The 14,814-nt window shown below is 40.3% G+C and overlaps 1 protein-coding gene across 2 annotated transcripts; it reads left to right on the plus strand.

Moving 5' to 3' along the window:
* The first annotated feature begins 349 nt into the window (after positions 1-349).
* Positions 350-13,612, plus strand: CCNG2 (cyclin G2). Of its 2 annotated transcripts, none has more exons than XM_082253301.1 (8): positions 350-644; positions 3,308-3,452; positions 3,769-3,906; positions 6,190-6,440; positions 6,948-7,026; positions 7,110-7,208; positions 8,998-9,203; positions 12,647-13,612. In XM_082253301.1, exons 2-8 carry the CDS (start codon positions 3,315-3,317, stop codon positions 12,783-12,785), a joined length of 1,050 nt encoding a protein of 349 aa, XP_082109427.1. In that variant the 5' UTR covers positions 350-644; positions 3,308-3,314; the 3' UTR covers positions 12,786-13,612. The 2 variants fall into 2 exon arrangements, with proteins under 2 accessions (XP_082109427.1, XP_082109426.1); XM_082253300.1 differs by having other exon boundaries at positions 350-635.
* The last annotated feature ends 1,202 nt before the right edge of the window (positions 13,613-14,814 follow it).

Below are 14,814 nucleotides of genomic sequence, written 5' to 3' on the forward strand. Positions count from 1 at the left end.
CAGCGCTGACTTCCCTTGTCCAATCACGCTCCAGCAGAACTTTGGGCGGCCTTTTCAAACCGAGAATGTCAAGAGGCCGTAGGCAGGGATTTAAAACCCAGTGACGTAAGACGCTCAAACGATATATCCCTCCGCCGAAAGGCTCGATGTTTTTTTTTCTATATACCTTTGCTTTCCGTCTACTTTTTTTCAGTATATAGCAATGACTAGAGCGTTGGTTGTAACTGGGGTCTGTTAAGAGAGTGAAATGAGGAACTACTAGGATCTGTGGCTGTCTGGGACTATTTTTTTATCTTCGGTGCTCGTTCTTTGTGTTGACATTGGTAGAAATTCCTCCGCCGTGTGACGTCTGTGGCTCTAGGGCGTTGAAGGATCAGAAACAAAAACAAGACGAAGGAAGAAGATCTGAGCACTGAGGAGAGAGTCTCACTTTGTATTTTAGATTTTTTATTTTATTATTATTATTATTAGTATAATAATAATGTGTGTTAGGATGAGGACAGCCATGTTCGGATGTGTGCCCTGGTGAGCTGTGTGTAGTCACCGATCGTGTCTTAGATGTGGACTGAACATGTCCCCCCAGTAAAGTGACAAGACTCCCCTCTGCCTATGTGACACCCGGACACCCTGGAAAGGTAAGTACTGTACTACCCTCCTCCTTCTTATCACCCCAGGGGTACTGATCACCTATTGAGGCCTGAGCTTGTCATCCACAATACTGGCTCCTATCATATATAGAGATGGCTCATTCCATTTAAAGTCATGTTTTCACTACTAGAATAGATCAGATCAGTGATCCCTTTTTTTTATAATTAAGCCTGATTTGGGTGATAAGTGTAGAATTTAAATTTGACCACAGATGGGCAGATTCAGATTTGATCTGTCAGGCTGTCAACTGTGTAGCATCTGTCTAACCGATCTATATTGAATTTTTAAGGAATAAGGAAGACCCTCCGCTGTTTGGAAAAGTAGAAAAAAAAAATCATCACTTCTTAATCAATAAACATAGTGGCCAAAAACAGATCAGATCTTAATCAATAAACCTAGTGGCCAAAAACAGATCAGATCTTAATAAACACAGTGGCCATTCACAGAAAATTATTTTTACAATTGTCCTGCAGATATACTAACTGTCCACTATAAAAAAAAAAAAAATCCTTGATGTGCCATAAACTGAACGATCGTCTTGATCTATCTGGTGGGATTTTTATTTGTCTGGACTGTTCAGAATAATTTTGATGAAGTCAGTCGGTTCTGATCATGATTGACTAATGTATTTTTCCAATCATTCATAGATTTGATTGTCCTAATCATGTTTGATCAGATTGTTACATGTAGGGCCTTTGTAACAATGGCCTCACATATATCGGTACAGACATTCGAGGCAACTACAATGATTGAATAAGGATTGTAAACCACAGACCCTCTGTTAAATCAACCTAGTGAGTTTTCAATCGGTTTTGATCAGAATTGACCAATGTATCTTTCCACGTATATATATATATGTGTCATATTTTGTTTGATTAGATTGTTGTTTGTAGGGTCTTTGTAACAGTGGCCACACATCTATCGATACAGTTAATTGAGGCGATTAAAATGATTGAATAAGGGTTGTAAACCAGAGACTCTCCATTCAATCAATCAATCAATCAAGTTTTTAATCGATTTTGACACTGGCAAGTTGATCGAATGTGGTGAAATTTTATCAATTGTTTCTGATCAATTGAAGGAATATGTACTTGATTGTCAAACAACTGAACGCAATGCAGGTGGATTGGATGATTGTTTTTAATGGATTGTTGATGATCGTATAGTCAGTTGATACCGGATGTGTTGCATTGTTTGATATTGTAACCAACGATGAATCGCTTGTTTGCAATCGCTCCTGCTTAGACGAATGAATCGATCAGTGTATGGCCAAGATTGACTGAAGAAATCCAATCTTATCAATCCTAAATACAAACAATCTGAATAGTTCTCGGTTTAGTCAAATTGATCATATAGCTATGTGGGGGGCCACACACATTTATATGATCAATTCACCTAAAGTGATCGAGTTTGAATAAGGCTGGCTATACATCATACAATTTTCCTGTAGATTTACCAAAACCATGTAGTATGGAGGTCAGACACTTTGAATTTGTATGCAGTCAGGCTGATCCTTGCACTGTAAATCCAAAGGAAATCGAATAAGAAAATGTCATGTGTATATTGTATAGCCAGCTTTTAAATAGCAAACAAAGCAGTTGTTAGTTGATTGTCAGTGGAGGAATTGTGATTATCACTTCTGCCTGAGAGAACACATATCTGAATGTTTGCCAGAGAATCAAATTGTAATACAGATCATTTAGATTTGGGACTGATGGATCATATTTTCAGTTAATTACAAAGTGCAGAACAGTAGCATGTTCAATATGTTATTGATTGATTGCATTTGCTCATACCTAACTCAATTACAAATTGCTATGTGTATGGCCACCATAGCAGATCTAAGGCATATCTTCAGCTCCCAGATCTGTACTTGCAAATCTATTGTACTACCAAGGCTTGCCCTTAAATAACATCCAATAGAAGCATATCAGGACAAACCCCTCCATTGTTTGGCCTATGTACTATTACTTGATTATCTAATAAGACTCCTTCGTGAAGGCAATAACCTTCAGATCGGAGTCTGATGAGGATCCAAAGAACAATATACGTGATATGAAGGCAGCTCTTTGTCAATTAGAATCAGATCTTGTAGAGACAGTTGCATACAATGTAGGCCAGATCTGTGTTTGTTTGCTCTGATGGACTGACAGTGGTTGTTTCTGTGTGTTGGGTGATCGGTGCGATTTGGGTTTGCTCTGATCGTTGTTTCTGTGTGTTGGGTGATCGGTGAGATTTGAGTTTGCACTGATCGTTGTTTCTGTGTGTTGGGTGATCGGTGAGATTTGGGTTTGCTCTGATTGTTGTTTGTGTGATCGGTGAGATTTGGGTTTGCTCTGATGATGTATGTTGAGTGATTGGTTAGATCTGATTGATTTGGCTTTGTTTGTGAGAAGAAGGGGTGGCTGTTCGTGTTTCTGCTATCAGCTGACATGGGTCACTAGGTACACAAAGGAAACCCCCCCCCCCCCCCCCCCCCCACCCAAGGCTATGTAGACGTGATTAACTGTCTGTAGGCAGCTCTCCTCCTCCTCCTTCTCCTGGGATGAGATCCGCCCCAGCAAGCAGGACACTCCTCTCACCAGCTGATCGCTGCTGACTCTAAGGAAAAAGGCTGAAGTTGTTTTTCTCCTCTCTTCTCTGTTTTTCTCTGACGCAGATCCAATATGAAGGATTTAGCAGCCCTGGATAACACCAGCAACGAGGCCTTTAAACTTCTCAAGCAACTGAATGTGCATTTGGAGCAAGAATACAAGTACCAGCCCAAGGAGAAGGGCTTGATCCTTATAGAGTCCACTGCAGAGGTGAGAGGGGGGTGGGGCATGTTTGTTATTGGTCTCCAGGTGATATTCTATTTGATAAGACCTTTTTGTTTTTGTTTTTTAATAATTTATTAATATTGCTCATGCATGCTTTTTACTTATTAATACATTTTAGTACTTTTAAAAATCTTTGAGCATATGTTTCTACATAAATAGAAAACATTTAGGATCGGTTGCACATGTGTATAGCAATTTAGGATCATGCATAGAGTGCCTTGATCGTTTGTATATTTTTCTGCATTGTTCCTGTTTGTTATTGCTAATAGATGAATAACCTGTCTACTGTTGTTTTGTACAGAATGATAATACAATCTGTCCAAAATCCAGAAATGCAAAGGTAGAAGACTTGTGGAGTTTAACAAACTTCTATGGCTTCCGTATGGAGACCTTTGTCCTGGCTGTGAACATCCTGGATCGGTTTTTGGCTACCATGAAAGTAAGGCCGGCTCTTACAGAATAAGTCTTAAGAAAGCAAGAATGCATTGTAATATGAAAAGAGAACACTGGTGTTGTAGAAGCAGGGGGGTTGGGAGTTCTTTTCTTCTATGGAGATTTCCACTCTTCCCATGTTTGAGTGGTAACTTATATCTGGAGCTATAGAAGGCCAGGCCAGGCCAGGGGTCAATGCAGTTATATAACTGGTACATATTCTACAGAAAAGGGCTTCATTCACAACAAAACTCCTTCATCTTTAGCTTTTCTAAACGCAGAAGTAGTTTATCTTAGAATTTAGCTACTTTTTTTTACCTTCCAGATCACTTTTTGCTGCATTTATGCAACCCTACTTTAAAGCAGGTTAAGCCGCATTTAGAGCAACTAATCTGCCCCTGGTTGCACAGAATTCTATTTCCTCTGGGCAAGGAATGCACTGTTTCTTGTTGGGCATTGGGGAGCACTAAGCAATCCTTTTCCATCAGCAAACTTGTATAAAAGATCAAATTAGGCTTTCTAACCTGCTTGCTGATTGTTTTGTAATGCATGATTCCTGGTACAATCATTTTTGTTTTTTTATTTTTATTATATATATTTCATTATCACATAATCCTTCCAATTGTATGACTACAATCATTTTTATGTACATCCACTTTTAGCACAACCTGACCTCTGATCCCTATTTTCCCTTATGTTCCCCACTTTTGCAATCAAGTTATTTAAATCACCAGGACCAGTTTGGCAGCTGTCAGTTCTGGTAATGTTTCCTGATTTAGTGCAGAGTTCAGCGCAAAAATCAAGTCAGCAGCTACACATACTGTAGCTGCTGACTTTTATTAGGACACTTACCTGTCCTGGAATTCAGCGATGTCGGCACCCCAGCTGATGTCTCCATCAGCTGTCGGGTGCTACCGCCGCCATTGCCAGTAAGGGAGCCCGGCAGTGAAGCCTTGTGGCTACAAGGCTTCACTGCCGCTTCCCTACTGCACATGCTCTCTTACTGGCCGGGCAGCAGGAGGAGGGAGGCTGAACTAGTGATGTATCATGCCGCGGCGAGGTCTGACGCAAGTGGGGACAGGGTAGCTGTCAAAAACAGGTACCCGCTCCCTGCTCTCCCAGGGGAGGAATCAGATAAGCGGAGGTTCCACTTTTGGGTGGAACTCTGCTTTTAAAGTGATTTGTAAACAATCACCTTGTAAAACAACCCATTCAGTTTGAAATATAAATAAAAGGCCAAAACATTTGTGTATAGATGTTAAAAAAAAAAAAAAAAAAAAAAAAGTCTGATTGTTGAACAGGCTGAGTATCCAGCATAGCTAGAGAACTGACCACGGTGTCTTCTGCTTCATAGTGTAGTCAGTTTGTAAAAGGAAAGCAGAGAGACTGACAGGAACACTGGGGATTTCATACAAAGAGAACAGGAGACTTTATTATACAAGTACATGGTACAGCAGGCACATATCAGGAATGTAAAATGTTGGGGTAACAAACTCTTTAAGGTGGGAGTGTCCTAAGCATCTTGGAAGGACGGAGTAAAGTATATGCATAAACTGCTTGACTTTTTTTTTTTTTCTTCTCCCCCCCCCCCCCCATCTTTTATGTTTCAAATTTCAGTTTCCAATGACTTTGGCCTCTACCTGTGACCAATTCCCCCTTTTACTGCTCAAGCCACTTAACAAATATTGTAAGCAAGCTGATTAGTTTGGTGTACTGTATTGTGTAACCCATTATATGCACATCCTGGTCACCAATGTTTGGATGCTTTGACAGATTCCTCCTTTAAAGTGGTTGTAAACCCTTACATATACCGAGTGAAGGGGTTAAAGTTGTATCTGTCTACCTGCAGTCTTCTCTTCTTTTCTCTACAGCCAAAGCGCTGAATTTTATAAGCTTGTCAGAGCTCTCAGAAAAAGGGAGAGGAGCGATGAAGTTTCACTCTGCAGGAGAGCTCTAACAGCTGATTGGAGGAAAGGGACACCCCCCCCCCCCCCCACAAACAGGAACAGAGCTGAGGCTGTCAATCAGTTGGGGATCCCTTCCCTGTCAATTTTATTATTTTTAGGTGTCAGGAAAACTTGCCAGAAGTGACTCATGCAGATAGCAGAGGGAAAAAAGCAGCAGACAGAAATGACACTTAGTGCTTTTGATTGAGACCAGTACACACTGAGGAAGGATATGCTTTGTTCATGTTTCATATCTAAGGTTTACACCCACTTTAAGAAAGATGTCTACCAGCCAGTGACAACCCTTGCAGTGTTTTACAAATCTTTTCTGTATTTTCATTAAGGTGAAGCCAAAGCACTTGTCCTGTATTGGCGTCTGCTGCTTCCAACTGGCGGCCAGGGTTGTAGAGGAGGAATGCAATATCCCATCCACTCATGATGTCATCCGCATCAGCCAATGTAAATGCACTGTGTCCGACATTAAACGTATGGAGAAAATCATATCCGAAAAACTGCACTTTGAATTCAAAGCTACCACTGCCTTAACCTTCTTGCACTTATACCACACTTTAGTACTCTGCCATTCCTCTGAGAGGTATGTACCTTCCGTGTTTTGTATTATGCAGATTATATTGTAATGTGTTCTTGTGACATTTACCTAGACACAAGGGAGGGTATACACAACACATTATTCTACATCACTGTAGACAAAGGAACAGACTGGGAATCGGGGGGCATCCAGTATATACTTTTGTCATTTTTACATGTCAACATCTATGTGGGAGTCCGCATAGAACAAAGCTGGTTTTAAATGACTATAATTGGCTGCTCATCATCTTAACCTGCATGTCTACCAATGGCCATCAGTGCACTGTACACAGCCACTAGGTTAGGGTATATGCAGGTCTCAGAGTTTCAGAAGTAGGTTAGAAATGTGCCCTGGAACTGGTAGGTGCTAACAGACAGCTGTTCGGCTTTGCCCTGTAAAAGTTTAAAAAATGGTATGAAAATATAAATTCCAAAAGCGTATTTGTATGTTTTGTGCTTTTTTTTTTTTTTTTCATTTTTTAATAATCTTACATTTATTTATTTATCATTACAGGAAAGAAGTATTAAACCTTGACAAACTGGAAGCTCAGTTGAAAGCTTGCAACTGCCGGATCATTTTTTCCAAAGCAAAAGTACGAATTTTTACTAATTTCATCTAAAATTTATGACTGATTTTAAAAGACTGTTCCATTAAATTGTGCTTTTCTGTCTTTAGCCCTCAGTGTTAGCCTTGTGCCTTCTTACTCTTGAAGTAGAAACCTTGAAGTCTTTGGAACTGTTTGAAATAGCTCTGCATGTACAGAAACATTCAAAGGCAAGCACACAATTTCTACAATACTATTGTTTTGATGGGGGTGTAACATTGTGTTCTCAGATAATGTGTACATTCTACAAACATTAAATTAGTGGGCGTATGCTTAATATGAGAAATTGTTTTAATTAGTAATTCAAGTATTAATAAAGTATTAATAGTGATCTATTTAGAAAGCATGCATATGTTTTTGTATCTAAACCCAGACAATGTTTTAATTAGTAATTAAAGTATTACTAGTGATCTATCCAGAAAGTTTGCATATGTTGTATCTAAACCCAGACATTAAGTCCCTGTCAACATATATGCGATGCAGGAACCAGCGCGATTTCAGTGTGGGTTCCCGCAACGCATGTCACCTGCCGGCGGTTCACACTGACATCTGCGAACCGCTACATGTGTCAATGCACAGTTAATGACACCCTAGATTGGTTCTGTGTGCAAAATGGTGCAGGATTCCAGTGCGGACCAAAAAAAGGGTCCTGCACCATGTTGGTGCGAATGCGATGCAAATTATATATGGCTGAATTTGCATCGCATGCGATCTTCACAGTAGTGCGGTGCGAGTCACATGCGATGTCTAAAGTGTCACCAGTGTGAACCCAGCCTAAATTTTTTTTTTTTTATATAGGGTTTAACGTCTTTATCAACTATATGCTGATTTCATCAACCCTTGACGATCCTGCCATAAAGTTTCTTCATTAACTTCAGGGCTTGACAAATCCCATGCACCAGGTCGCCATGGCGACTAGAAATAATGTTCTGGAGCCTGGTCTTTTGTCAGCAGTTGTATGTATCCCTGGCTCCGTGTGCCCATCTGTGGGCCTGGGACTGGCTTAGCAGGTGCCGACGGGTAGAGGGGAGGGAGGAAAGCGGACATGCTGTCCTCCCCTTTATGTTGCTGACCTGTTAGTGATGTGTATGATGCCGCTTTTGGGTCACCGTTGATAGTTTCCCTGGCCATTAGGGCCAGGAAAGACTGTAATGCAGTGCAATGTGCATTGCATTACATTGAGTGGAGCACAGGGGAGACATTCAGGCTCTTTTAGACCCTGGATTGCTCATTAAAGAGAACCTGTCGCCAAAAGTCCCCTATGGGATGGAACAAAAAAAACATTTTTTTTTTTATTTTAATTGTAAAAAATTAGTTAAACCCCGGCGCATAAAAGTGAGCCCCCCCCCCCAGCTTTACGCATGTACAAACACGATCCGCTGGGAGTCTGAGCCAGCTGCTATTACCACCTCCACAGCCCAGTGTCAGTGCTGCATCCACCTAGGTAAAGGTAAGTATATAAAAAACAAATAATAATTATTTTAAGTCAGAACACCTGATCTGCTTACTTGTTCAAGATTGATGAGACTTCGCCCTCATTCACACTGAATGTGGTTTTGAAATCGTGCGCCTTCATCTGATTTCAAAGCCACATGTCAGTGCGACTTGGAAGACATCTGTATGGCTTCATGCACAGATATCTATGCAAGCCTCTGCCAAAGTCACCAACAGTAGTGCGGTAACTACGTTTTCAAATTGATGAAGCACTACAAAGACGGCGTCGCACAGATTGGAACAGTGCCATTGCCGACAATAGGGTGTGACTTGTGAGGCCATTTCACCTGTCAAATTTACATGATCAGTGGCTCCAGTGTGAATGGCATTAAAGCCATTGTGTTAATTGCTACAGTATCCAGGCAGTTGGCCTTTTCAGTATGGTAAAATGCAAAAAGCAAATGTAACTTGTGTATTTCTGTTTTTCTTTTGAAAACAAATTTTAATTTTGTCCTTTATTTCCAGGTAAAGGACACAGACATGCTCTATTGGAGAGAGCTTGTTTCCAAATGCCTAGCAGATTATTCGTCCCCAGAATGCTGTAAACCGGACCATAAGAAGCTTGTATGGATTGTATCCAGACGTACTGCACAGAATCTTCATAACAGTTATTACAGTGTTCCAGAATTGCCAACCATTCCAGAGTATGGGTTTATGAATGAAAGTGAAAGGTATGTACTATGCTTAATAGGTTGTATCTAATGGTTTTACAAGTTTTTTTTACATTTTGCACTGGAAAACATTAAATCCTAACTCCAGCTTACTGTCGCGTTGGTCAAAACTAGCTATTACCTTCACTAACAGATGCGCCCGCAGTGAGAGCTGTATAAACTGTATTTAGCATAAGCTACATACAGTATACAGGTCTGTGTAGCAGCAGTGGGTTATGGATTTTCCATCCCTCTCCTAGGGCAAAGTCGTATCAGGCTGAGCACTGCTCTTAATGGCTGAGGTGGGGATTGTGACCTCCTCTGCCCACCTCAGCCAGTCACAGGAAGCCTCGTATTCATTAATAAATTACAAAGCTTCCTGTGAATGACTGAGTAGCGCTGCGCCCGACTCTATTTTCGTCCCCGGAGTAGAATCGGAAGTCCTCATCCCACGACCATAACATAGACCTGTGTACTGTATGTAGCTGATGCTACATACACTTTCTGCAGCTCTCACAGCAGGCACATCTGTTAGTGTAGGTAATAATGAATTTGAACCAGCTTGGTCTAAACTATTTGGTGACTGGTGACAGAAAACTGAAGTTAGGTTTTAAAAACATTAATGCAGTGTTGCATTTATGGGAAAAATGTCAAGGGCTGGCAGTATAGTGTGTAAATGTGTTATATAATCCAATGTTTTTTTTCCATGGTTCTATTTTAAGCTGTTGGCAGTTTCTGTTATTTGATCTGATCATCTAGAATTGCAATAGTGTATCTTTAAGACTGCCACTTATGGGTTCATGCACACTGGGCATTTTCATTTTTCCTCTGAACACCTTTTCCTCCTTGCAGGAAAAACCTGCTTAAAAACACGCCTCAAGCCACGTTTTGCCCACACTTTTTTAGACTCATTTAGCGTTCAAGCATTCTATTGGCTAGAATATGAATTTATTCTGGCCATTAGAATGCATTAACATATGAATATGCCTCTGCTAATACACCTGTAAATGCCTGTGTGTGCATGGACACAGGCCAATGTAGAGGTGCATTTACAGGCAGAATAATCGCAAAACCCCTGTAAAAGTGGCTTTTTTTAAAAAAAATTTAAAGCAGTAAAGGATTGCAGACCTAAAGGGATTGTAAAGTCAGAAGGATTTTTTTATCTTAAGGCATTAAGATAAAAAGCCTTCTGTGTGCAGCAGCCCCCCTAACACTTACCTGAGGTTCCGCTCTGTCCACGAGTGTCTTTGCTGTCTGCAAATTCTCCCTCCTAAAATGGCTGAGACTCAGCAGCAGTGCCATCGGCTGCCGCTGTGGTCAATCAAAGTCAGCTAGCCAATCAGGAGAGAGGGGCGGGCTCAGTGTCTGAATGGACAAAGGGAGTTGTGACTCGGCTCGGGTGCCCCATAGCAAGCTGCTTGCTGTGCGGGCACTGAACAGGAGAAAAGGGCCAGGATCACAGAGGAGGATCTGGGCTGCTCTGTGCAAATCCACTGCAACAGAGCAGGTGTGTATTACATGTTTATTATTATAGGAAAAAAAACAAGACTTTTCAATCACTTTAACTACAGTATGCACCCGTTTTGTTAGGATGTTTTTAATGGATATATAATACACTGCTCAAAAAAATTAAAGGAACTCTTTTTAATCAGAGTATAGAATCAAGTCAATTAAACTCCTGGGATATTGATCTGGTCAGTTAAGTAGCATGGGGGAGGGGTGTGTTTAATCAGTTTCACCTGCTTTGGTGTTAATGAAATTAACAGGTGTACTAGATGGGCAACAATGAGACAACCTCCAAAACAGGAATGGTTTTACAGGTGGAAGCCAATGAAATTTTTTTTCCCTACTCCTCTTTTCTGACTGTTTTTCACTAGTTTTGCATTTAACTAGGGTCAGTGTCACTACTGGTAGCATGAGGCGATATCTGCACCTTGTAGAGGTTGCACAGGCAGTCCAACTCCTCCAGGATGGCACATCAATACGTGCCTTTGCCAGAAGGTTTGCTGTGCCTCCCAGCACAGTCTCAAGAGCATGGTGGAAGATTACAGGAGACAGGCAGTGTTACTCTAGGAGAACTGGACCGGGCCTTAGAAGGTTCTTCACCTATCTGCAGGACCAGTATCGGCTCCTTTATGAAAGGAGAAACAGGATGAGCTCTGCCAGAGCTACAAAATGACCTCCAGCAGGCCACTGGTGTAAATGTCTCTGACCAAACAATCAGAAACAGACTTCATGAGGGTGACCTGAGGGCCTGACGTCCTCTAGTGGGCCCTGTACTCACTGCCCGGCACTGTGGAGCTTGAGTTTCCGTTGAACACCAAAATTGGCAGGTCTGCCACTAGTGCCCTGTGCTTTTCACAGATCAGAGCTGGTTCACCCTGAGCACATGTGACAGACGGGAAAGGGTCTATAGAAGCCTTGAAGAACGTTATGCTGCCTGTAACATCATTCAGCATCAAGTGACAAGAGTATTCAGCCAGTTCATGGAGGATGAGGGAATTGCTACCATTGAATGGCCCCCACACTCCCCTGACCTACATCCAATAGAACACCTCTGGGACATTGTTTCAGTCCATCCAACGCTGCCAGATTGCACCTCAGACTGTTCAGGAGCTCAGTGATGCCCTGGTCCAGATCTGGGAGGAAATACCCCAGGACACCATCCGCCGTCTCATTAGGAGCATGCCTCAATGTTGTCAGGCATGCATGCATACAAGCACGTGGGGGCCATACAAACTACTGAGTACCATTTTGAGTTGCTGCAATGAAATTCAGCAAAATGGACTAGCCTGCTGCATCATTTTTTCACTTTGATTGTCAAGGTGTCTTTGATTTCCGGCCCTCTATAGGTTGATTAATTTTCATTTCCATCAAACGATGTGGCATCCTTTTGTTACTAACAGTCCTTATCGGTATAGATATTCAGCACAATATTTTCCCCCATTAAAATCTGATGTGTTTTCAGTGTTCCTTTCATTTTTTTGAGCAGTGTATATTCAAGACTTTTTACTGGCACCTAGTTGAAAACATCACTTGGGGCTGGCCTTTTTCCCCTTCAAGCGGGCTTTGCATTCCCTTACAATTCTATGGGCTTGAAGCAGGAAAAATGCACCTCTATGTATGAATTCTGAACAATCTCAGAAGCATCTCAAACTGATGTTAAACTGTTGCCTACAACAATATTCCTTTCTTTGTATGTTGTGCTTTAGAGATTTGGGTATGGATCATCCAATTTATTTATTTTTGTTCAATTTTATGATTACTGTGGATAAAACCTGTGCAAGTACTGACCCGCCACATGCTTGCAAGGTTCATTTTTGAATGAAGCACAGGCCAACAGGTAATAATGGGGCCTAAATGTAATGCTTTTAATTGGTATTTAGGTTTGTCTTGAACTGTAACAGAGTAATATTATTGGAAATTGTGTTACTGGTGTAGTAACTGAGCCTTCTCAATTCCAGTGAGGACTCGTGTGAAGATATGAGCAGTGGGGAAGACAGTCTTAGCAGCTCTCCACCAAGTGACCTTGAGGTTTCCTTCTTTTTTGATGACTACAAGCCAAAACTCAAACGTCGTAGTCGTCACCTCTATCCTTTGTAACAAAGGGCATTGTACTTTGTATGCATGTGGTGAAATTGTACTAAAAGATGTTGTGAATGAAAGAGGATATTTTGTTTCACAAATTTAGCGCTTCGTTTTAAATGCCTACAGGAGTTCATTGATCTTAAATGCCAACAAAGCAACCAATTGTAATGCCATTTATGAATCTAAATTGAGTGGTTTTTGATTTTGCTGCTAAAACTGCATATTCAGTTTTTGTAAAAGAACTATTATTTTTAGTTTTATTTTATTGTTTTGGATCATTTACCGACTTGTAAGCTATGTTATGTGGAGCAGTTCTCCCATTCGTTTATCTTTTAATTCCATAGTTGCAGTTTTAGCTTAGCACTTTTTTTTCAAATTCCGCATTAAGAGGATTTTGTGAAATTGCTGTACTTGTGTTGAATTGTTAGTGTTGTCCCTTCTACATTCCATAGCACTGTTAATATTTTAACTGCCTATGTGAAGAATTTAGTCCTTTTTTATTAGTTTAATCTACTTTTCCTTGCATTCTATGCTTAATTGTGTCCTAGTATTGTAAAACAGATATACTATACATAACTGCAATCTTCTATAAGAACTGACCAAGGGGGAACTGGCTCGCCAACATTGCCTTCGCTCATGTGGCAGCTTCTGAAACCACGGGGAGAGAGAGTGGCACAATTACATAGGGTTTATTAAAGCAGGGATCTCAAGTGTGCAATATCAGTGAGGCCCTTTATTCCTTGTAGTTTTGACAGTATCTTAAAATGTGTATTTTCAGGACAGTATATGCAGTAATTTTATTTAAACTCCTTGTCACCAAAGGGAGTCCTGATCAACAGGCACAGCTACTTTGCTCTTTTGTACATACGCTCGGTCCTGAGCTAACAGCAATGTATTTGTAAACTTCTCCCAGGAGCACAGGAAAGGTTTGATCATTCAAATATCTATTATTTCATGCTGTAGTTACTTTTAGAGCATGATCTTGTAAAGCTCCGCAGCAGGATTGTACTTTTTTTTAGTATATGTATTACATGCATAGGGAGTATTATGAACATAGGGTCGCTGTTCTGTTTTTGTTTAACTGTAAGGTGACAATATTGGTTTCCATAGCTTTGCCATTTTTTTCTTTATTATGTTAAAAATACAACATAGACCTAGATGTTCTTTCAAAGAAGCAGAATGAAAAACCAAAAAAAAAACAAAAAACTTTTGAGCAGGATATTATAAAAAAAAAAATAATAAAATTTGCATGGCTTGTATTGTGAATCGTATGGTGCTACAAATAGTACCAGGGTAAAGCAACACTTAAGTAATAATTAGTTACACTGTTCTGTAAATGTTATCTTATGCAAAGTCTAGCCCTTTGTGTTTTAGTAGAGTGGCAACTGAATATTTTATAAGATTATTACAAGATACCTAATACAACACAATGGGCACATTTGCCTAATCAATTCTATTTTACTATCTTTCTTTTTTTTTTTTTTTTTTTTTTTTTTTTTTAATTGCTTATCACAATACAGTTAATTGCCAAAAAGTGGTGGCCTCTTGATATATCTGAATTTCTTAATGGATTTCTTCAAATATCTGCACATACTACTAATTGCTAAGTTGCCTATTGAACCAAGTGCAAGTTATGTTATAATATAGCAATGTTTCTGTACAGTTCACAGCACTCCAAAATTTTTTTTTTCAGTTGAAAACCAATCACAAGGCTGTAAAGGTTCCTATAGGCTCCAATAAGGTCATCTGGACCAGCTGTTTCGTTGTAGGGGTCAACAGTCTTGTCTGTAAGCTAACCAGCCACTGACGAAAAGTGTCTGGATTACTGAGCAGGTCATAAAGTTAAAAAAAAAAAAAACAAACGGAATAAACTCCAGTATATGACAGTAAAGTTAAGCCTGGTACACACGTGTGTTTTTTTTTTTTTTGATCAAACCATTGGGTTGAATGAAAAAAGAAAATGACCACTCCGGTTGGAGCTGCTATACTTAAAATCTGACGTTCGTACAGTGATCTGCCCTGCTGTTCTGTCATTTTTTTGGCA

This window comes from Pelophylax lessonae, assembly GCF_965119305.1.
Source record: "Pelophylax lessonae genome assembly, chromosome: 1".
Classification (NCBI taxonomy): Eukaryota; Metazoa; Chordata; class Amphibia; order Anura; family Ranidae; genus Pelophylax; species Pelophylax lessonae.